The 21,484-nt window shown below is 65.4% G+C and overlaps 3 protein-coding genes across 9 annotated transcripts; 2 read left to right on the top strand and 1 right to left on the bottom strand.

The window, feature by feature from the left end:
• The first annotated feature begins 700 nt into the window (after positions 1-700).
• On the top strand, positions 701-6,759 carry STAT2 (signal transducer and activator of transcription 2). Of its 2 annotated transcripts, XM_069806444.1 has the most exons (25): positions 701-766; positions 1,201-1,500; positions 1,614-1,745; positions 1,821-1,971; positions 2,042-2,140; positions 2,211-2,303; positions 2,377-2,455; positions 2,569-2,654; positions 2,732-2,880; positions 2,954-3,112; positions 3,184-3,336; positions 3,424-3,444; positions 3,538-3,631; positions 3,732-3,788; positions 3,867-3,950; positions 4,026-4,124; positions 4,411-4,546; positions 4,630-4,679; positions 4,780-4,868; positions 4,935-5,071; positions 5,170-5,358; positions 5,428-5,485; positions 5,598-6,015; positions 6,046-6,511; positions 6,580-6,759. In XM_069806444.1, exons 3-25 carry the CDS (start codon positions 1,615-1,617, stop codon positions 6,714-6,716), a joined length of 3,135 nt encoding a protein of 1,044 aa, XP_069662545.1. In that variant the 5' UTR covers positions 701-766; positions 1,201-1,500; position 1,614; the 3' UTR covers positions 6,717-6,759. The 2 variants fall into 2 exon arrangements, with proteins under 2 accessions (XP_069662545.1, XP_069662544.1); XM_069806443.1 differs by having other exon boundaries at positions 5,598-6,511.
• A 123-nt stretch (positions 6,760-6,882) lies between these two features.
• Positions 6,883-8,550, bottom strand: IL23A (interleukin 23 subunit alpha). Its single transcript, XM_069806445.1, has 4 exons — positions 7,949-8,550; positions 7,717-7,815; positions 7,217-7,342; positions 6,883-7,085 (listed from the first exon to the last, which is right to left on the bottom strand). Exons 1-4 carry the CDS (start codon positions 8,132-8,134, stop codon positions 6,939-6,941), a joined length of 558 nt encoding a protein of 185 aa, XP_069662546.1. The 5' UTR covers positions 8,135-8,550; the 3' UTR covers positions 6,883-6,938.
• Positions 8,551-9,616: 1,066 nt separating this feature from the next.
• PAN2 (poly(A) specific ribonuclease subunit PAN2) lies at positions 9,617-21,225 on the top strand. 6 transcript variants are annotated; one of them, XM_069806438.1, is made up of 26 exons: positions 9,617-9,745; positions 10,510-10,810; positions 11,339-11,508; positions 11,703-11,823; positions 11,917-11,994; positions 12,153-12,420; positions 12,662-13,004; positions 13,548-13,644; positions 14,232-14,351; positions 14,525-14,644; positions 14,718-14,846; positions 15,024-15,223; positions 15,648-15,787; positions 16,131-16,237; positions 16,724-16,822; positions 17,318-17,394; positions 17,920-18,061; positions 18,329-18,466; positions 19,165-19,224; positions 19,371-19,461; positions 19,540-19,697; positions 19,822-19,965; positions 20,172-20,351; positions 20,486-20,579; positions 20,669-20,866; positions 20,945-21,225. In XM_069806438.1, exons 2-26 carry the CDS (start codon positions 10,529-10,531, stop codon positions 20,977-20,979), a joined length of 3,591 nt encoding a protein of 1,196 aa, XP_069662539.1. In that variant the 5' UTR covers positions 9,617-9,745; positions 10,510-10,528; the 3' UTR covers positions 20,980-21,225. The 6 variants fall into 6 exon arrangements, with proteins under 6 accessions (XP_069662539.1, XP_069662540.1, XP_069662535.1 ...); XM_069806439.1 differs by having other exon boundaries at positions 15,645-15,787; positions 17,330-17,394; XM_069806434.1 differs by having other exon boundaries at positions 15,645-15,787.
• The last annotated feature ends 259 nt before the right edge of the window (positions 21,226-21,484 follow it).

Here is a 21,484-nt window from a genome sequence, read left to right as displayed (position 1 = left end):
CTGTGCCCCTGTCCCCATGGCTCTGTGTCCCTGTCCCCACGGCCTGTCCCTGTCCCCATGACTCTGTGCCCCTGTCCCCATGGCCTGTCCCTGTCCCCACGGCTCTGTGTCCCTGTCCCCATGCCTCTGTGCCCCTGTCCCCATGGCTCTGTGTCCCTGTCCCCACGGCCTGTCCCTGTCCCCATGGCTCTGTGCCCCTGTCCCCACGGCTCTGTGCCCCTGTCCCCACGGCCTGTCCCTGTCCCCATGGCTCTGTGCCCCTGTCCCCACGGCCTGTCCCTGTCCCCACGGCCTGTCCCTGTCCCCATGGCTCTGTGCCCCTGTCCCCACGGCCTCTCCCTGTCCCCACGGCCTGTCCCTGTCCCCATGGCTCTGTGCCCCTGTCCCCACGGCCTCTCCCTGTCCCCATGGCTCTGTGCCCCTGTCCCCACGGCCTCTCCCTGTCCCCACGGCCTGTCCCTGTCCCCATGGCTCTGTGCCCCTGTCCCCACGGCCTCTCCCTGTCCCCACGACCCGTCCCGAATCGGCGCTGCTATTTCCTCCCGCCAGTTCCCCCTCTGGCCCCGCCCCCGGTCCCGCCCACCCCCTCGGTCCCGCCCCCTGACGTCATTTCGGGGAAGCCGGCAACGCCGCTGGAACCCCTATCTCCTCATCGGGGAGGCGTGGTCTGGCCGCCGCGCTTCGCCAATCGCCGCGCAGAGCGGGGATGAGGCGTGGCCTCCGCGCCTTCCTGCCCCGGCAGCCGGGAGCCGCCGAGGGCGCCGAGGTGGGAGCGCGGCCCCGGGGGGGTCCCGGGGGTCCCGGCTGCAAGGGCGCCGTTCCGGGGGCGGGGGGGGCCCGCAGGTAGGGGATGTCGGTTGGGGAGCACACAGGGATCGCCCTCGGGGGGTCCCTTGGGGGTGTCTCCCTGGGGCGGGGGGTGTCCGGGGGCACCCACCCCCCCGGGATCCCTGCAGGGGGGACGCTTTGGGGTGCGGAGGACCTGTCTGGGCAGTGTCCGTGGGGGTGCGAGCGGGGACCGGTCTAGGGGTGCCTCTGGGGAGGGGGCCTGGGGTGCTGCACAGGGTGTGCAGGGGGCCCTTGGGGAGGAGGGGGGCTGCATGTGTCCCTGGCCCCTGCAGCTCGGGAGAGCTCGGCCCCCGGGCACTCGGCCCTGGGTGGGAAACCTCTGCTGCAGCTCATCCCTTCCTCCCACCCCAGGACAGGGCTGCCAGGCCGCGGTGCTCCTGTGGCCCAGCCTGAGCCGGAGCAGGGGGACCCGTGGGACCACCCACGGCCAGGCCAGAGCAGAGGGACCCGTGGGACCACCCGAGGCTGAGCCAGAGCAGAGGGACCCGTGGGACCACCAGCAGCTGAGCCAGAGCAGAGGGACCTGTGGGACCACCCGCAGCTGAACCAGAGCAGAGGGACCCGTGGGACCACCTGCAGCTGAGCCAGAGCAGAGGCACCCACAGCCAAGCCGGACCAGAGGGACTCACGGGACCATCGTGCTGCAGGCAGGTACGTGGGGCGCAGGGGTGCCTCGTGGGTCGTGCGGGCGCTGGTTTTGCATCCACCGGTCGTGCTGTGGCCGGGGGGTTGGCAGGACCGCCCTGATGCCCCCTGCCCCCCAGCATGGCGCAGTGGCAGGAGGTGCAGAGTTTGGCCAACGCCTACCTGGAGCAGGTCCACCAGCTGTACGCCAGGGCGGAGCTGCCCATGGCGGTGCGGCAGTGCCTGGCCGCCTGGATCGAGGACCAGAACTGGTAACAGGAGGGCTGGGGCTGGGGGCTGTGCTGGCTGGTGTGTGCCGGGCTGGTGCTGAGCCCTCGATGCCGTAGGCGCCAGGCAGTCGAGCCACTCTCCTCCCATGCCCGGATGCTCTTCCACTCCTTGCTGGCGCTGCTGGGTGAGCGCCTGGGCAGCCCGGGGCTGGGCGACGAGGACTTCATGCTGAAGCACAACCTGCGCAAGGCCCGCCGTGACCTCCAGGTGGGTGGTGGGGCTGGGGCAAGGGGTCTGGGGGTCTCTGTGTCCCGTTGACCCCCCGGCCCTTCCGCAGGCCGAGTTCGAGGAGTGTCCGGAGAAGTTCGCCAACCTGGTGGCTAACCTGCTGCAGGAGGAGCGACGGATCCTGCGCCTGGGGCAGGCGGGGGAGCAGGTAGGCCGGGGCCCCCCCCCCACCTCGCGGGGTCCTGCCAGCCACTGCCCGACGCCCCATGTCTCCGCAGGGTGGGGCTGCCCCGGCCCCTGGCACACCCCCGGAGAGTGACCGGGAGCAGCAGATCCGGCGGCGCCTGGCCGAGTTCCATGTGGCCCTGCAGGTAATGGCCCCCCTGGCCCCCACCTCCAGGCCCCTGGGGGCTGCCCGGCCCCTCACCCCCCCTCTGCCCCCAGGAGGCCGAACGCGCCTTCCGGCACTTGGAGGACCTGCAGGACGCCTTCGACTTCTGCTTCAAGGTGCACTACCTGCCAGGTAAGGCTCAATCCTGCCCGCCCCAGGGGCAGATGTGGGACAGCGCTGCCCTGCGCGCCCCCCCCCCCCCCCCCGTGCCCTCCTAACTTCCCCCCCTCACCCTCTGCCCTCAGGCGAGGACAGGACCAGTGACCCCCAGTACGCCCAGCAGGTCCAAGCTCTCCAGGCCAAGCTGCAGATCCTGGACCGGCAGCGGCGGGTGAGAGGGGGCCGGGGCTGGGTTGGGGGGGCCGCGGCCACCCCACACCCCCTGCTCAGGCGTGCGTCTCCCCCCAGGAGGTGCTGGCTCAGATGCAGCAGCTTCTGGGTCGCAGCGAGACCCTGCGGGACTTCCTGCAGCAGGAGCTGGGGGCTTGGCGGGAGCGGCAGCAGCGTGCCTGCCTGGGGGCCCCCACCGACACCCGCCTGCACCTGCTGGAGACCTGGTAGGGCCGGGATGGGAGGGGGACGAGGTGGGGGGCCATGGCCGGCCCCCACTGAGCCCCACGGCACCCATAGGTTCACAGAGCTGGGCCAGGGGCTCTTCCAGCTGCTGCAGCTGCTGCGGGCACTGGGGGACCTGCGGCAGAAGGTGACCTATGAGAGGGACCCGCTGAAGGCAGAGACCCCCCTCCTGGAGCGGCGGCTGCGGGAGCTGCTCTCCTACCTGCTGCAGAGGTGGGGGTGGCCATGGGGGGGGCCTAGGGGGCCTGGGGCTGGGGCAGCCCTGACCCTCCTGGTGCCCCCAGTGCCTTCGTGGTGGAGCAGCAGCCCAGCATGCCCAACGCCTACAAGCGCCCGCTGGTGCTGCGCACGGCCACCAAGTTCTCGGCCCGCGCCCGCCTGCTCGTCCGCCTCCACGACCGCAACCACCGCATGGAGGCCAAGATCCACATCGACAGGTTGGGACCCGCGGGGGTGCACCCCCCTGCCCGGCCGCGGGGGTCCCAGGGTCCCACTCCTCGTTGATGTCCTGTTGTCTCTTGCAGGGACCCCCCCAAGATAAAAGGGTGAGAGCCGAGTGAACACTGGACGCGGCAGGCAGGGCCATGGCCCCCCTGGGGGTCCTGGCCTCCCACCCGCGGCCTCTCTCTGCCCCGCAGGTTTCGCAAGTTCAACATCCTGACCTCAAGCAGCAAAACCCTCCTGGCAGGGGACAGTCCCCAGGACGGGCTGGTCTGCGACTTCCAGTACCTCGTAGGTGCCCCCCTGCCTGGAACCCTGGGTCCTCCATGGGGTGGGGGAGCGGGGCAAGGACCCAGCCCCAGCCCCAGACTGACTCTCTCCTGCCCTGCAGACGCTGAAGGAGCAGAAGGACAGCAGGTCAGGCAAGGGCAGCAAAGGCACCGGTGAGGTGAGTGCGGGGCTGGGGGCCATGGGGGCATGGAGACGGCTGGTGCCACACGGTGCCCATAGTGCAATCTCTGTGCAGGGTCCCCTGGTCGTGACAGAGGAGCTGCACCTCATCACCTTCACGCTGGCGTACGCCTACTGCGGGCTGGAGCTGGAGCTGGAGGTGAGGGCTGGAGACTTTGGGGGAGGCTGGGGGGGGGGCTGGGGTCTGCCAGCCTGACGCCCTCTCCCCCCACAGACCTCCACGCTGCCCTTCGTCATCATCTCCAACAACAACCAGCTCTCCAGCGCCTGGGCCTCCATCCTCTGGTTCAACATGCTCAGCAGCGACCCTAAGGCGAGTGGGACCCCTCCCCAGCCCTGCACCACTCCCCACTGCACCCAGCCCTGCCATCTCTGCTCCCATCTCCCCTTCCCCGGTCCTAGTCTCCTGTTCCCATCCGTGCTCATTGCCCAGTCTCCGTCCCTGTGTCCTGTGCCTGTCCCTTCTCCTGTCCCCAGCCCCTGCCCTGTCCCATCCCCATCCCCTGGTCCCTTCCTGTCCCTGTCCCTGTCCCCTGCCCTGGTGCATGTCCCTGGCTCTTGCCATGCATCCCCGGCCCCGCTCACCCTGTCTCCCACAGGAGCAGCAGTTTTTCTCCGCGCCGCCCCTGGCACCCTGGCCCCGGCTGGCCGAGGTGCTGAGCTGGCAGTTTGAGAGCGTGGCTGAGCGGGGCCTGAGCAAGGACCACCTCCTCATGCTGGCCGAGAAGCTCTTCGGTAAGGCTGGGTGCCAGCCCCAAGCCTCCTGGGGCTGGGACGGGGGCCGTGCTGCCCCCCCTCACCCTGCTCTTGCCTCAAAGGCTCAAAGCCATCTGTGGAGAGCACCCTGGCCTGGCCCAAGTTCTCCAAGGTGAGCGGTGCCTGTCTCCCCTGTTGCCCCGTCCACCCGTGGCCCCATGGCACCATCCCCCACCCTGGTCCCCACTCACCCCCCCCCCCCCCTCCCGCAGGACGGTGCCTCTGGCTTCTCCTTCTGGGCCTGGCTGGATGGGATCCTGGGGCTGCTCCAGGAGCACCTCAAACAGCTCTGGAAGGATGGGTAGGAGTGGGGCTGGGGGGTCGGGGGGGGGGCAGGGGCTGCGGGGGCTGACGGTACCTCCCCTAGGCTCATCCTGGGCTTCGTGAGCCGAAAGCAAGAGAAGAAGCTGCTGAAGGGCAAGCGGACGGGCACGTTCCTGATACGGTTCAGCGAGAGTGTCCTGGGGGGGGTCACCTGCACTTGGGTAGAGCACCCTACCAGTGGTGAGCATCCCCCCCCCACTCCCCACTCAGAGTCCAGCCCCTCACCCTGGCCTCAAGCCTGCCCTGGGTGCTGACTCTGGCTGCCCCCCACCCCTCAGGGCCCCCCGCTTTCCGTGCGGTGGTTCCCTACACCACGGCCGAGCTAGCGTCCCTGGCGCTGCCCGACATCATCCGCGACTACCAGCTGCTGGTGGAGGAGAACATCCCCGAGAACCCCCTCCAGTTCCTGTACCCTGACATCGCCCGCGACGAGGCCTTCGGACCCTACTACAGCCAGCGGCAGGAGGGTACGGCGCGGCGCGGCATGGTGCAGGGGGAGCACCTGCCACCTCCTCTGATCTCTCCTCTGTCCCCAGGGAACCTCACGGAGCAGAAGAAATACCTGAACCGGCGCCTCATCCGTGTGTCCTCCAGGTGAGGCAGGGAGACGCCTCAGTCCCTCTGTGGCCCCGTGGGAAGGGGGACCCTCTTGCCCACAGCCTCGTGTCCCCATACCCTGACCCTGACCCGCCGTCTCTCCCTGCAGGCAGGCAAATGAGTCGTGGCAGACAGAAGAGGAGTTGGTGGCTGCCACGGAAAACCTGGAGACGCTGCAGCTGCAGCCTGGTGGCCTGGGGACACAGCAGCCCAGTGGCCTGGCACCACTGCAGCCCGGGACCTCAGGGACACTGCAGCCCAGGGACAGGGGGATGCTGCATGTCACATCTGGGAACCTGGGGACGCTGCAGTCCTCAAGCCCAGGGACAGCGCAGGGCATGGCTGCGAGCCCGGGGATGCTGCAGCCCGGGGGCTCGGGGACACTGCAGCCAGGGCCCCAAGGCCTGGAACCACCACGGCCACAGCAGGTGGGATCAGGGGTCTCAGAGATGCTGCAGCCAGGGATTGGGGACCTGGAGCCGCAGTTGGTGCTGCAGCTGGTCCCCGAGGGCCAGGGGACACTGCAGGTGGGACCGGGGGGTGTGGGGACGCTGCAGGTGCTGCAAGGAGGGCTGGGGATACTGCAGCATGTGGCACCCAAGGACCAGGGGACACAGCAAGCGGGAGCTGGGGCCCTGGAGCCGCAGCTGGTGTTGCAGCTGGTCCCTGAGGGCCAGAGGACGCTGCAGATGGGACCAGGGGACTTGGGGATGCTGCAGCCGGTGGCTGGGGACACGGGGATGCTGCAGCAAGTGGGAGTTGGGGATGCAGGGCTGCTGCAGCCAGTGCTGGGAGCTGTGCAGCCGCTGCTGCTCCCTGAGGGGCAGGGGACACTGCAACCAGAGCTGAGGGACCTGGAGCCACTGCCCGGGAGCCCGGATGTGCAGGAGCTTCTGCAGTCACTGACGGAGGGGCTGAAGCCAGGCTCGGGGATGCTGGAGACGCTGGAGGTGGCGGAGCTCATGCCTGACATGCTGGATGTCATGAATGGGGGGCTGGAGGGGCTGGGCCCCAGGCTGGCAGGTGAGTGTCGGGGCTGGGGGACGACAACAGAGGTGTCCCCTCGGCACTGACCTCTCCTCGTCCCGCAGGCGGCACCGCGCTCCTGGACTCCCACGACCCATTCCTGCCACAGCCCGAGGACGCAGCCCTGCCCACCGTGAGCTCCCTCTTCACTGCTGCAGCCGACTTCCCTCCGCTCCACATCGACGCCAATGACTTCCAGTAACTCCCCCTGGCCCCCTCCTGTAAATAAACCTCTTCCTACCCCAGCTGCCTGTGCTGCCTGTGGGCAGACCCGGGTTGCGCCGTACACAGGGAGCCGCTCATCTCGTTCAGGCCTTTATTAGAAATCTATAAATACCCGAGATAAATACGGAGCATCGCACATAAATAGCCCCTCAGGGCGGAGGGGAATAAATAGTTGGGGGGGGCTGCGGCCAGGCCAGCCTCAGCGGGGGCTGGCGCTGTGGGTGAAGATGCGGCTGATGATGGTGGCGAAGGACTGGAGCCGCTGGAGTGCCAGTCGCTGCAGCAGCGGGTGGGCCCAGGCTTCGCTGGGGGCCATGGGGTGCCGGGGGAGGTGGCCGTGCTCCTGCTGCGGGGAGAGTGGGGTTAGGGGGCCCGAAGCCGCAGCTGCAGCTGATGGGCGCCTGCTTCCCTGGCTGCAGTGGGGGAACAGGCTCCTTGGGGGCTGTCACCCCCTCCCGCCCCCCCCGAGCCACTCACCTGGACAAGGCCCAGCAGCTGGTCCAGTGCGGCCTGCAGCCAGGGCAGGGGGCGGGTGGTGAAGATGTCAGAGCCCAGCAGGTCCCGGTAGTGCTGCAGCCCCTGGAGGATCCGCCGCAGGCAGCGCTGCGGGGAGCGGGGCCTGAGCCGGGGGGACTGGGCATCCCCACCACACATCCCCCGGCACCCTGGGACCCCCAGGCACCCCTGGGAACTCCAGGAGCATCCCTCAGCATCCTTGGGACCCCCGGGCACCCCTGGGAACTCCGGGAGCATCCCTCAGCGTCCTTGGGACCCCCCGGGCACCTATGGGATTCCTGCATACATCCCCCAGCACCCCGGGATGCCTGGGAACCCCAAGAGCATCCCTCAGCATCCCTGGGACCCCTGGGCACCCCAGGCACATCCCTCAGCATCCCTGAACCCTCCCTCATGCATATCCCCCAGGCACCCTCCGGCTGCCCTGCCACAGCCCCCCAGCACCCCGCGGCCCCCAGTACCGTGTTGTTGGTGTCCAGCGTGGAGGGGTCGCAGGCGTCGCTACAGCGGATCCGGGGGGGCCAGTTCTTGGGGTCCTCCTCACTCAGGTGTGTCTCCTCCTGGCAGCAGGGGGGTCAGCAGGGTCCCCATGTCCCCCCCCTCCCCTGGCACCCCACATCCACGTGGCACCCCTCCTGCCGGGATGCCCTGCACCCTCCGGCCCCCGCAGACCCCCGAGTCTCCTGCGCTCACCAGGACCTGGTGCGGCTCCTTGAGGGTCGCCACCCGCTGCAACAGCTCCCGGGAGATGTTCTTGCAGGCTGCCCAGTCGGTGCGGGGGCCCGGGCCCGGGGTCGCGACCGGGGCCGGGGCCGCGGGCGGCAGCAGCAGCAGCAGCGGGAGGCAGAGGCAGAGGTGGAGACGGTGGAGCGAGGCCATGGCCGGTCGGTGCCGCCACCGGCGCCGGCACCGGGCTCTTATGGGGTGGCGGCAGGTGGGGAATCCCCGGGGCAGGTGGCACCCGCCCCCCGTTACTGCGAAATCGCCGCCTCCCTCGAAAGCAGAACCGATACCGGGCCGGGGTCCCCGGGCTGCGCCCCGCCGCGCCCGGCCCCGCGCCCCGCCGGGACGGGACGGGACGGGCAGGAAAACCCGGGGCAGTTCCTGGCGGCTCCGCGCCCGGGGCCACCGCGGCGGCAGCGGCACGGGCCGGATCGGGACCCCCGCGCCCGCCCCGGGACCCCCCCGCCCGGTGCACCTGGGCCGCCCTGCCGAGGGCACCGGGGGCCCGGGCGGGGCGGGAATCCCCGGAGCCCGGCGGTGTCGTCGTCCCCTCGGTGTCCCCTCGGTGTCCCCTCGGTTTGTGTACCCCGGTGTGTCCCCCTGTGTCCCCCGTCTCCCCCCCCCCCCCCCGGTGTCCCTCGGCGGCACCGGGAAATCAGCCGGGGCGGCCCCGGCGCGGCAGCCGGCGGCTCCTCGGGGCCGCGGTGTCCCGGCGGGGATTCCCCCGGCCGTGCCCCCCCGCCATCCCCGGGTCCCCCGGACCCTCGCAGATCCCGGCAGCCCCGGTCCCCGACGGGCCGTGCTGCCCGCGGCGCCGCAATCGCGGCGGCCCCGACGGGGCGGCTCCGGCCCTTCCCGCTCCCGCCCGGCGGGGCTGCCCCCGGCCTTCCCCGGGCCCGCGGGCGCGCACCCGCTCCGGGAGGCGAGGGGGAGCGGCCGTCCCGTCCCTCCCCTCCCCGCCCGTGGCGCCGTGTCCCCCGAGGGTTTGGGATGGGGAGGCCAGGGTGGGGGTCCCGGGACGGGACGGGGGGGTTCGGGGCCGGTGGGGCTCGGCATCAGGGCCCGGCCGCGGTGCGTAGCCCTGGGGATCCCGCGGGACCCCGCGGGACACGAGTGGAGAGGGTTGGACTCCAGGGGAGAGCATGCGACATTGTGGGGCATTTGGGGACGCTTTGGGATCCCGCGGGGTGGGGAGGGCGCGGGATGCTGCTTAACATCAGTAGGTCCCCGTGGGAGCCCGTGGGACACGCTGGGATCCCGCGCGGTGCCAGGGGAGGCTGCGGGACGCCCGTGGGCTCGGCGGGACGCCGCGGGAGACCGGGGGATGGCGCGGGGCCGCAGGTGGCAGGCAGCGCCCGGGGATCCGTGCGGTGTTGGGGGGACGGAGGGAACCTGAGGGGGTCCCGGAGCGCTGCCCGACCATCCCCGTCCCGGGGTCTCCCGGCCGCAGCCTCGCTCCGGGGACCGCGCCCCGACGCAACCAATTTCAGTCTTTTTGTCCTCTTCGCCGCGCCGTCCTGCACACCACCCGCCGCGCTGCTTAGTCCCGCCTCGCTCAGGCGCTGATTGGCCGGCGACCTGAGCTCCGCGCTGCTATTGGTCCGCCTCCTCCGGGGGCGGGCCTGTTTACCAGGCGGGCGCGCGGGGGGCGCGGTTGCTATAGCGACGGCGGGAGGGGCGGTGGCGGCGGCCCCGGCCCGGCCGTGGCGGCGCAGCGGGACGAGCCCGGGACTGCGGCCCTGGCGGGGCTCTGCCCGCCGCTGCTCGGTAACGGCGGGCGCGGGGCGCTGTGGGTAACGGCCGCCGTCGCCCCGGGGCGCGGAGCACTGTGGGATGCTTGGCCGGAGCGCGGGGGGTTGTGGGTAGCGGCCCCGGGCTCGGTGCACGGTGCTGAGAGCGGCGGCCCCGCAGCGGCGGCGGCTGCTCGGGCCGGGCCTGGGCCTCCCCACCCGTGCCCTGCCCCGCCCCGCCCGGCCTCGCCGCCAACGGCTGCGGGTCTGCGGCAGCCGATACCGCCGGTGGGTTCGGTGTCGGTCTGCGGAGATAAAGGAGGCGGGTGCGGAGCTGGCCCAGTGCCTCCCACGGGGGAGGTGGTGTTTGTGTGGGTGTGTGTGTGCGTGCACTCGGTGGGGGTCAGCTCGGGGTGGGGTGGTCAGTGGGAGCCTGGCCGGTGGCCTGAGCTCCGGCAGCAGCCAGCCCCGAGTCGGGGTCCAGCTCCTGGGGGAGGCTGCCCGGTGCACCGGGGCTGATCCCAGCACGGGAACAGGGCTGCCGCGGGCTCCTTTCCCTGGTGGCTCACGGCCGTGACGGGGCTCTGAGTGTGTCCTGGGGAAGGGACTTTACAGGCCCTGCTGCCTGCGTGGGCTCGGTGCTGCCGGTGTCTCTGGCAGGAGCGCTGCACCTTACACTCACTGGAGATTCCAGCTGCCTTTTCCATCTCTCGGAGTCACCGGGCCTCTGCCACCAATTCCAAGAATCAGAGGGCCCTGGTGTTTCTGACTGACCAACTTAGTTCCTTTTCTGTTTCAAAGGGAGACGCTGGTTTTCACCATGAATTTTGAAGGTCTTGACCCCTCCCTTGCCGAGTATGCTCCCCCCCTCCACGCCGCACTGGACCCTGTCCTGGACCCCCATCTCAACCCCAGCTTGCTGCAGAACGTGGAGCTGGATCCTGAGGGGGTGCCGTTAGAGGGTATCGCCGTGCCAGAGTCGGTGCACCTCATGGAGGGCATGTACAGCGAGCTGCACACCGCCGTCTCTGAAGTGGGGGTGCCCGTCTCTGTCTCCCATTTTGACCTGCATGAAGAAATGCTGTGGGTTGGGAACCATGGGGTAGGTGCCTGCTCTGGGAGCGGGGCAGGGAGGGTCACTGCCCGAGCCAGGCTGTCTGTGCTGCTCTCGCAGCCCAACACCTGCCTGCTGCGACCAGCTGGGGGCAAGCTGGCTGTGGGTGGAGAGAGGTTCAGCATTGGGCCGAGCTGGAGGGTCCTGCTCAAACTAGGGTTGTGCTGCACCGGTGCAGAGCTTCTGCCTGGAGGTGGTTGATGTGTCTTGGAGCATGAGCCTCTTGGTGTTCCCCAAGTAACTTTACTGTCCTGGTGTGTGGTGCTGCTGGAGCTTTCGGTTCATTACTTGTGTCTGTATGTATCTGCCTGAAAAGGAAAAACCTGAGCAGTCTTCCGCAGTTTGGGGCACACGGGGGGCAGGAAGCCCCCCACCCCGTAGGCTGGCTGAGGCCATAAGGCAGCCGATGGCTTATCTCTGCCAGGGAGCTGGCACAGGGCAAAGCAGCATTTGCCTGTGTCACATCCAAGTGAGGCTGGGGCAGGTCTTGACAAGCCTGTCCCTGGCTGGTTTTAGGGCCACGCCACCTCTTTCTTCGGCCCGACGCTGGAGCGATACTCCTCCTTCCAAGTGAACAGCAGTGATGACATCCGCCAGATCCAGAGCCTGGAGAACGGTGTCCTTTTTCTGACCAAAACCAACCTGAAGTACATGTCCCGGGGGGGCCTCATCATTTTTGACTACCTGTGAGTGCCTTCCCCTGGCAGCAGGCGGGTCGTGCGGGCCCCATGAGGTGCCCCTGTGCTGGGGGAGATGGTCCCAGCCCCTCTGCTGGCTGTGTAAAGGCTAGATGTGGGAGAGGGCAAGGGCAGATCCTCCACCCCCTTCCCCACTGCCTCCCTGAGCTGGGCAGGAGTGTGAGGGCTGTCCTCTCCTACAGCATGGACGAGTCTGAGGACATGCACAGTCTCCTGCTGACGGACAGCAGCACGCTGCTCGTTGGTGGGCTGCAGAACCACGTCATTGAGATAGACCTCAACACAGTCCAGGAGACTCAGAAGGTACAGCCGGGCTGGGGGCTGCACCCTGCTGTGGGGAGGTGCTTTGTTCTGGGACTCAACCCTGCTCACCCCACTCTTCTGCCTCCTTCCCAGTACACTGTGGAGGTTCCTGGCATCACCATCATGAGGCAATCAAACCGCTTCTTTTTCTGTGGGCACACCTCAGGGAAGGTAATGCCAGCCCCATCCTACCTGGCAGCCCTGCTGATGCTCGGCTTCTGTCTGGGGTACCCTGGAGTTGGTGTTAAGCTTTTCCCAGAGCTCAAGGGGCTCCCGAGTAGCTGGCAGCTGCCTGCGTGGCATCCAGCACCTCCATCTTGCCCTCCCAGGTCTCCCTGCGTGATCTGCGCACATTTGTGGTAGAGCATGAATTTGATGCGTACTCGGGCAGCTTGTCTGATTTTGATGTCCACGGGAACCTGCTGGTGACCTGCGGCTTCTCCAGCCGAATGAACGGCCTCGCCTGCGACCGCTTCCTGAAGGTGTATGACCTGCGCATGATGCGGGCCACCACCCCGCTGCAGGTCCACATCGACCCCTTCTTCCTCCGCTTCATCCCCACCTACACCTCCCGCCTGGCCATCATCTCCCAGACAGGTGGGCAAAGCCGCATCTCCCGCCTGGCTGGGCTCTGCTCCCCTGGCGAGAGTGGGGCAATGGTTCCAGCATCCCCCAGGCTCAGGGTCAAATTCCAGTGGGATAGAGTTGGCCGAGTGCTCTCGACCTGTGCCCAGCCAGTTCAAATGGCCCTGTAAGCGAGAGGTGTGCTGGGTCACTGTGTGCTGTCTGCCCACATGCTCCCTGGTGCCACTTTGCTCCGCGCTTCCCTCTCACGCAGGTCAGTGCCAGTTCTGCGAGCCCACTGGCCTCGCCAACCCCGCTGACATCTTCCACGTGAACACCGTTGGGCCCCTGATCATGACCTTTGACGTCTCGGCCAGCAAGCAGGCCCTGGCCTTCGGCGACTCAGAGGGGTGCGTCCACCTCTGGGCCGACTCCCCAGAGGTCACCTTCAATGCCTACTCCCGGGAGACCGACTTTGCCTTGCCCTGCATCGTGGACACGCTGCCCCACTTGGACTGGAACCAGGACCTTGTGCCACTCTCGCTCATCCCTGTGCCGCTGACCAGCGACACCCTGCTCTCCGACTGGCCTGCTGCCAACTCTGCCCCGGCACCCCGGTAATTTGCCAGTCTCTCCCAGCGAAAACCAGCATGGGAAAGCTGGCCCCAGCAGAGTTCCTCTCCTTCCCCGGGTCTTGGGAACAGGAAAGCAGCTCTGTTGCTCCCCCTGCTCCACCGCCTCGTGGCTTGTGCTGCCTTTCCTTGTCAAGTGCCCTGTGAAATGTAATATAAGCTCCCCGTGGTGGAGCTTAACCGCTAAGGTGCAGTGACTTGGCAGGTCTGAAGATGGTAGAGTATGGTCAAACCTCTGTCTTCCTGGTGGGGAGATCCTGGTGGGATCCTGGCTGCATTCTGCCTGTGCAGAAGCTCTTGTTTTTTGTTTGCTTAAGCCCTGTCCCGAAGACACCTGCGCTCAGTGCTGCTGCCGTGTTCTGGCGTAGCCCAGGTGTTTTGTTGTGACAGAAAATGAATCTGGGGGAAGGACTAAGTGGGGGAAACCCTCATGACCTGCTGGTTGCGTCCCTGAGCACACCAAGCAAGGCCCTTAGTTAAATGATGCTGTCAAACAGAGCAGCCTCTGAGTTGCGGTGTGTTTTGCAGACGAGCCCCTCCAGTAGATCCTGAAATTTTGCGCACTATGAAGAAAGTGGGGTTCATTGGCTATGCCCCAAACCCAAGGACCAAGCTCCGCAACCAGGTACCCGCTCTCAGAAGGGGATTGTGTGGGGCATGGGGTACTTTGGCCAGCAGCGGATGTGTGCAGTTTGGGGAGGGATGGAGCTCTTGCTGCATGTTGAATGATCTCAGAGCTTTCTGCAGGGCTCGGGACAGGGGTGAGAGATGAAATTCTCTGGCTTGGGGTGTTGCAGGAGGCAGGTGTATAGTTTGGAGGTGACAGCAGTGTCAGCGGGTGAGCCAGCCATGGAGGAGGGCTGGAGTCTCCCCCCTTGGTCCAGAATCCCAGTATCGCTAACTTACTCTGTGGTAGGGAAGGTTTGAGCTGTCCGGTTTGGAGGTTTATGGCACGTCCCTCGCCCTTGGGAAAACACTGCTGTGTTTCGCCCTTGCCCGCAGCACCGCTGTAGTTTCCCCACAGTGATAAGTCCCTTGTAAGAAGGAAGGTGTGGAGGCCTCCTGCAGGTTAAGGGAGGGCCCCGCTCCTTTCTGGTTTATTCCTTTGCTCATTCGGGGAGGCAGGAAAGCCCAGGAGTTGATTGTTTCAGCACGTGGTGCTTCTCTTCACCTCAGGGTTCAGCCATTCTTCCCTTCTCTTACCCATCACAGATTCCCTATCGGTTAAAAGAGACAGACAACGAGTTTGACAGCTTCAGCCAAGTCCCCGAGTCCCCAATTGGGCGGGAAGAGGAGCCACACCTCTACATGGTGGCCAAGAAGTACAGAAAGGTAGTGGCCTTCCAGGGCACAGGGCTGGGAGGCCCCAGGCTGGGCTTGTCTGGAGCGAAGGACCTGCCTGGGTCCAAGCACCTGCCCATGTCTCCGTGGGGAGCACCTAGGCGTTGCGCCCGTGTCCCGTGCTGTGGGAAGGTGTCTGTTTAACACGTTGTGTCTCCACTCAGGTCACGATCAAATACTCCAAGCTGGGGCTGGAAGACTTTGACTTCAAGCATTACAACAAGACGCTGTTTGCGGGCCTGGAGCCCCATATCCCCAATGCCTACTGCAACTGCATGATCCAGGTGGGAGATGCCCCAGCCCTGCCCAGGCCACTGTGGCCCCCAGGACCTCCCCTGACTGCTCCGTCCCTGCTAGGTGTTGTATTTCTTGGAGCCGGTCCGCTGCCTGGTCCAGAACCACCTGTGCCAGAAGGAGTTCTGCCTGGGCTGTGAGCTAGGCTTGCTCTTCCACATGCTGGACCTGTCCCGAGGAGACCCCTGCCAGGTTTGTGGTGAGCCCAGGCGTGACGTGAGGCCAGTGGGCTGGGCTGCCTGGGAGGGTCAGAGAGATCGCAGAGGAGCAGGAGCTGGGTGGTGCCAGGTCCTCGGGTGATGGCATCAGACAGCGTGGAAACTCCTGTCACTTGACCTTGGTGACATGCTGCTCTTGCCCCATCCCCAGGGAAGCAACTTTTTGCGGGCTTTCCGCACAATCCCAGAGGCTTCAGCGCTGGGGCTCATCCTGGCTGACTCGGACGAAGCCACAGGGAAGGTGAACCTGGGGCGGCTGATTCAGAGCTGGAACCGTTTCATCCTTACTCAGCTGCACCAGGAAACCCAGGAGCAGGAGGGACCGCAGGCATATCGGGGTGCTGGCAGCAGGTAAGTCCCTGGCCAGGGGACAGGACAGGGCATAATCGAACCAGAAAGGGGGACTGGCTCCCAGGGGCCCCATCCATCGCTCGGGAAGGAGCTTTCTTGCCACTCATGTCTGCCCTGAGGGCTGCGTGGGAACACATGGAGCTGCAGGCTACCCCTACAGCAGGGTTTGAACCCCGTGCTGAACTTCTGTCCCTTCTACGCCTAGCCCTGCTGCTTGGCGGGTTGGGGCTGTGCAGAGGGCACTGGCTCTGGAAGCCCGATGGCTGGTTCCCCAAGAGCTGCCGGAATTTGGGTGCTGGCCCTGAATGGCCCTTGTGCAGCCCAAGATGTGTGGGTCCCAGTGCTCAGCCCACCATACCAGCCAGCCCCTCTCTGCAGGGATTGCTGGGATCCTGCTAACCCTGGTGCTCTTTTTCTCCAGCAGCTTTGGGTCCTCAGGGGACTCGGTTATCGGGCAGCTGTTCAGCTGCGAGATGGAGAACTGCAGCATGTGTCGCTGTGGCAAGGAAACCGTCCGCGTGTCGTCCACGCTGCTCTTCACCCTCTCCTACCCTGAGAGCACTGGTAACAGGCAGGGGTGGGCAGGTGGGCAGGGCAGGGCCTGGCACGTTTAACGCTGCTGCATTTCGGTGGCTGGGTGGGGTTTGTTATCCAGCCGTGACTTTTCCAGGTGATAGACATCTGCAGTGAGGAGCTTCTGCAGTGGTCTGTCCTGGGCTGCAGCAGACCCAGCAGCCGAGGTCTAGTGGTGGGTTTCTAACCCGCCGAGCTTTTGGCTACAGAAAGGCAGATTTGGGGGTGGACCTTCTTGCTGGTGGTTGTGAGGAAAACCCCAGAGGTTTGGCTGAGCTAAATTGGTAAAGATTTGTGTGTTGGAAGGTGACGTTATTCTCCTTTCTTCCTTCAGAAAAGCCAGTTAAAGATTATGAGTTTGCCCAAATTTTAAAGCGAAGCATTTGCTTGGAGCAGAACACACAAGCCTGGTGTGAGAACTGTGAGAAGTACCAGCCCACGGTGAGCCTGGCAGTGGGGTGCGAGCATGTCACACTTCACAGGCTATGAGGGGGTGTGGGAGAAGGGTGTGAGTGCCCTGTGCCACTGGCTGAGTGGGGGCAGTTTCTCCATTAGTCAGTGGGGAACCTCCTGAGCAGATGCCAGAGATTCGGTTCCTGGCCTGGATGGCGAGCCGGCATGAATTGGGGTATTTCCTGGACTGTGTGAGCACTGGAATATGTCTCACAGGTCATGCGAATCCCAGCTGAATCCTCTCAGGGTAGGGGGCAGAGGGAACCCCCCCTCCAGGAGCTGAGCACACCTGCTCCCTCCCTCAGTTGTTCTTGCAGTACCCCCAGCTACCAGGAACCCAGCCAGGCAGTGGGGAGGAAGCTCTGCAGGCAAAGGCGTTGGAGGAGGGAAGAGGGTAGCACGTGCCAAATCCGGTTTTGAGCCTCTCCAGGGCTCTTGGTGCTGCCCAGCTTCCATCTCCTGCTCTCTCTGCAGGTCCAGACCCGGAACATCCGCTGCCTGCCGGACGTCCTGGTCATTAACTGTGAGGTGAACAGCTCCAAGGAGGCAGATTTCTGGAAGACACAGGCTGAGGTGGGGGAGACACTTTGGGGCAGAAGCAGGCTTGTTCTCCCTGGCACATGGGGTTTGCTGCGTGTCCAGTTCTGCGGAGGTGTTTTCACTCTGATCTCGCTGTCTCTAACAGTCTCTTGCTCTCCACCTGAGCATCACCCTACTTTGTTCACAGAGGACATGTTGGTATTTGGTCATGCTTGTAGCATGAGCCATGCGCTTGGAGTTGGAAAAGACAAGATTCCTGCCATGACAAAGCTGATGGGACTGCAGTAGAGTCACTCTTTCATTTCCCCAGTCCCCCACGACCTAGGAGCAGCAAGGCAGTGCCTGCTTCGCAGAGCACAAGCCCAGCAGAGAGCGGGTGGACAGTTGGGTTTCCCTTGCTGTCTTTTTCCCCTCTCACCGACTTCAAAAGTCCCTGTCTTTTCCCCACTTCTGGCCTGGCTGTCACCTACGTGTTCCCAAGCCCAGCCTGTCACTCTGCGCTGACGCTTGCCTGTGTTTCGTTGCCAGTATGCCTTTCAGAGAGCCATGATGAAGAGAGGAGGCTTTGAGATCACCAAAGGCAAAGAAATCTCTCTTGGAGAGTGGTAGGTGACCGTTCCTGGGGTGGCGACTCTGAGCAGTGACACCTTCTGGGTTGTTCTCTGGGCCTTGGAGAGCTCAGGGCCATTTCTCATCTGATAATTTGATAATCTACCTGTCTGTAGCTCCTTGGGGGCTCTGAACTGGAACAGTCTCATTGCTGCTCTGAGACTGTGACCCTGTATGGGCGCCCTGCACAGCATCTCCTTCAGATACCCTTGTGATCCACCTTGTGACCCATTTTTGAGCCCCCAGCTCTCATTGCCCTTCCCTTTTCAGACTGACAAAAGACCAAGGACCATGTATCGGCCCTTTCTGGCCAACATTAACTGACCGCCTTTCCCAGGGCCCTGCTCTAGGCAGCTGTGGGGAAGTGATGCAGCTCTGGTTTCCCCATCTGTCCTGCGGAAGGTTCAGGAATAGGCTGGCGAGTGGGTGGGTGGGGTGACGGGGTTCCTGCCCTGGAGAAGTTGGCCTGGACAACATCTCATGACTCCCTCCAACTTGGCCTTCCATGATTCTCCGTGCAGGAAGGAGCTGGGGAACCCCAACACAGGGCATTCGTATCCTTCTGTGGAGGAACTGAAGAATATTTGGATCCCTCATGCCATCAAGATGAGGCTGACCAAGAGCAAGGAGCTAGATGTCTGCAACTGGAGTGAGAGTGATGAGGTAAAGGCTGATGAGATCCTTCTGGGGCTACGTGGTTTTGCGCACGTGGGGCTGTGGGAGCAGAACTGGTTCAGAACTGCTTTCTGCTGAGCATGTGTGGGCGAGAGATAATGAGGCTGTCTCGGAGACACCTTGGGTGACCATGGAAACCTCTGGGCTGGTGGTGAGACAGCATGTCCGAGCTCTGGGGTTTGGGTTGGAGGCCTGGGAGCTGCCTGGCTGACAGCCGGGGCTCAGATGTTTCCCTGGGACTGGTTCCTCCTGCAGCTGAGCCCAACTGATGACCCTGAGTCGGTTTATGTCTACGATCTAATGGCCACTGTCGTCCACATCCTGGATTCCCGCACGGGGGGCAGCCTGGTGGGGCACATCAAAGTGGGAGAGACCTACCACCAAAGGAAGGAGGTGAGAAGCCCTGCGGGATGGGTGCTCTCCTGCCCACAGCCATTGTACCCACAGGCTGCCAAGAGCAGCCCTGCTTCCCTGAAGTCCTGCCTTGCCGAGGGGTTCTCGCCCATGGCTAGCTCCGGGGTCGGGTTGTTTCACAGACCCGTTCCTGGGTCTCTTAGTCAAGTGTTGAGTGTTTGGCTGAATGTGCCATGCAGCCCTAAACAGCTAAGTGCTGCTCACGCACCTTACGGGGAGGGAAGGGCTGAAGAAGCACTCTTCCCACACTTACTCAGGCTGGTTCCTCCTGGTCACAGGCACGTTGCCAGCTTGTCCTTGTGCTTCCAGGTAAGGGCTGGGACGTCATCTCCCTTCCTGAGGAAAGGGGGCTGGGCTGGGCAGTCCTGTTGTATGGTGGAGATGCCCAAGCCAGGAGTTCCCAGAGTGTGTCAAGGCTGCATCCCTGTCTCTTATCTGTTGCATCTCCATGGGGTTGTGGTTACGAGTCGGGCAGGGACCGTGCCTGTCCAGCCTGAGTGCTTCATGTATGCACTGTCACCACCCAGGCCAGCAGGGATTTCCCCACAGTGTCCCAGGAAGGGCGGGAGTTCCCACATGGCATGGTCACACCCCTCTTTCCCTGGTAATTGGGTAGAGGAGTCATTGCATTTGCCTGGGGGGGGCCCCTAAGGCAGTGCCTCTGCCTCTCCCCCCAGGGAGTCACACACCAGCAGTGGTATCTCTTCAACGACTTCCTCATTGAGCCTGTGGATAAGGTGAGTGCTCGGGGGCCGTGCCACTGGCCCTGTGTTGACGCAAGACCGTGGCTGCGGGGACCCCATGGAGGGGGGGTTCCTGCTGCACACAGGAGCACCAAGCCCCACACCAGGCTGCCCCTGCACTGTCCTCCCCTCCCCTGCAGTGCGAGGCGGTGCAGTTTGACATGAGCTGGAAGGTGCCGGCTATCCTGTACTACGCCCGGCGCAACCTCAACGCCAAGTACAACCTCGTCAGTGAGTGTCTGGGGTGGAAGTGGCTGCATGGCCAGCAGCACTGGCTCGCAGCTGATTTCCCTTCCCCTTTTCCTGCAGTCAAGAACCCGATCGAAGCCAGCGTGCTGCTGGCGGAGGCCTCCTTGGCTCGCAAGCAGCGCAAGTGCCATGCCACCTTCATCCCCCTCATGTTGAATGAGATGCCGCAGGCGGGCGACCTGGTGGGGCTGGATGCCGAATTTGTCACGCTGAATGAGGTCAGGCCTCCCCACAGCAGGGGAGGGGGTGCTGGGGTGCAGGGGCAGCCCCTCTGGGTGCGCCTGGTCCCCATGGGGACTGCAGGAGCTGTTGATCACCGAGCTCTCCTCTCACCCATTGCAGGAGGAGGCCGAGCTTCGCAGTGACGGGACCAAGTCCACCATCAAGCCCAGCCAGATGTCGGTGGCCAGGATCACATGCGTGCGCGGCCAGGGCCCTAATGAGGGCGTCCCCTTCATTGACGACTATATCTCCACACAAGAGCAGGTATGGGGCTCCTGCCTGGCCTCACGCAGCTCCCCAGCCCCACAGGGAAGACATGGACCCACTCTGCCTCCCATTCCACAGAGGGGCACCCACAATAATGGCAGCACCCTCCCCGGGATGCTGGCAGGGGACTTGGGGAGGGGGCAGACCCCCACGGCTGCCCCTCAGCCCTCCCAGCCCACCTCCATGGGCCCTGGTCTCCGCAGGTAGTGGATTACCTGACCCAATACTCGGGGATCAAGCCGGGGGACCTGGATGCCAAGATCTCCTCCAAGCACCTCACCACTCTCAAATCCACCTACCTGAAGCTGCGCTTCCTCATCGATGTGGGAGTCAAGTTTGTGGGCCATGGGCTGCAGAAGGACTTCCGTGTCATCAACCTGATGGTGACAGCATGGAGCCTCCCCTCCCTTAACCCAGGCGTGGGGGTCTCAGGGTGGGGCTGGGAGGCTGGTGGCAGCACTGGGGCTCGGCGGCTTCCCCCCCCCACCCTGGCAGCAGGACCCTCTCTGCTTTCCAGGTGCCCAAGGACCAGGTGATCGACACCGTCTACCTGTTCCACATCCCAAGGAAGAGGATGATTTCCCTGCGCTTCCTCGCCTGGTACTTCCTGGGTCAGTGGCTGAACCCTCAGATCCAGCAGGGGCAGGAGCGGGGGGTCCCTGCCAGCCCCCCTCCTCCCTGACCTGGGCTTTCCCCCCAGACCTGAAGATCCAGGGGGAGACCCACGACAGCATCGAGGACGCACGCACGGCGCTGCAGCTCTACCGCAAGTACCTGGAGCTGACCCCGCAGGGTGCTGAGCCCGAGGACTTCCGCAAGGTGCTCAAGGGCCTCTACGAGAAGGGGCGCAAGATGGACTGGAAGGTGCCCGAGCCTGACACCCAGAGCAGCCCCAAGCGTAAGGCAACGCTACAGCCCCCCATACTCCCCCCCCACCGCCCCCTGCCGCCCCCTCACCCCGCTTTGTCTCCGGCAGATGGGGCCGTGTACCCCCCCGTGCTGGCCCTGTGACCGGACCCCACATCCCCCAGCGAGGAGCAGCCCCGGGATCCCCCCCGCCGGAGGCGGACACACGTGGAACTGGAACCAGCAGCGGGGACGGGGCTGTCCCCAACCCTGCTCGACCCCCTATCCCCTCCCCCGGGGCCCGGCGCCCCGGGACTCCCTCTCCCTGCCGGTACCGGCAATCACTGCTCCTCTGCCCCCCTGCTCGCCCGCCGGCCCGGGCGCCCTCATAAAACAGCCTCGGACACCCGCGCCGCCGTCTCCTCCTTGGCTCCGGGGCCGCGGGCTTAGGGACCGGCATCGGGGACGCGGCACGGCGGAGCCGGACCCGGACCGGGGCTGGGACCGGGACCGGGGATACGGCAGGAAGAAGCGGGGCCCCGAGCGGGGCTGGGTCCGGGGACACGGCACGGTGGAGCCGGACCCGGACCAGGGCCAGGGCCGGGGCCGGGGACACAGCAGGAAGGATCGAGGCTGGCACCGGGGACACGGCGCGGCCGCCGGTCCGTAG

Source organism: Haliaeetus albicilla, chromosome 18, assembly GCF_947461875.1.
Source record: "Haliaeetus albicilla chromosome 18, bHalAlb1.1, whole genome shotgun sequence".
In the NCBI taxonomy this organism is placed as follows: Eukaryota; Metazoa; Chordata; class Aves; order Accipitriformes; family Accipitridae; genus Haliaeetus; species Haliaeetus albicilla.
This window is presented reverse-complemented; position numbering and strand designations above follow the sequence as displayed.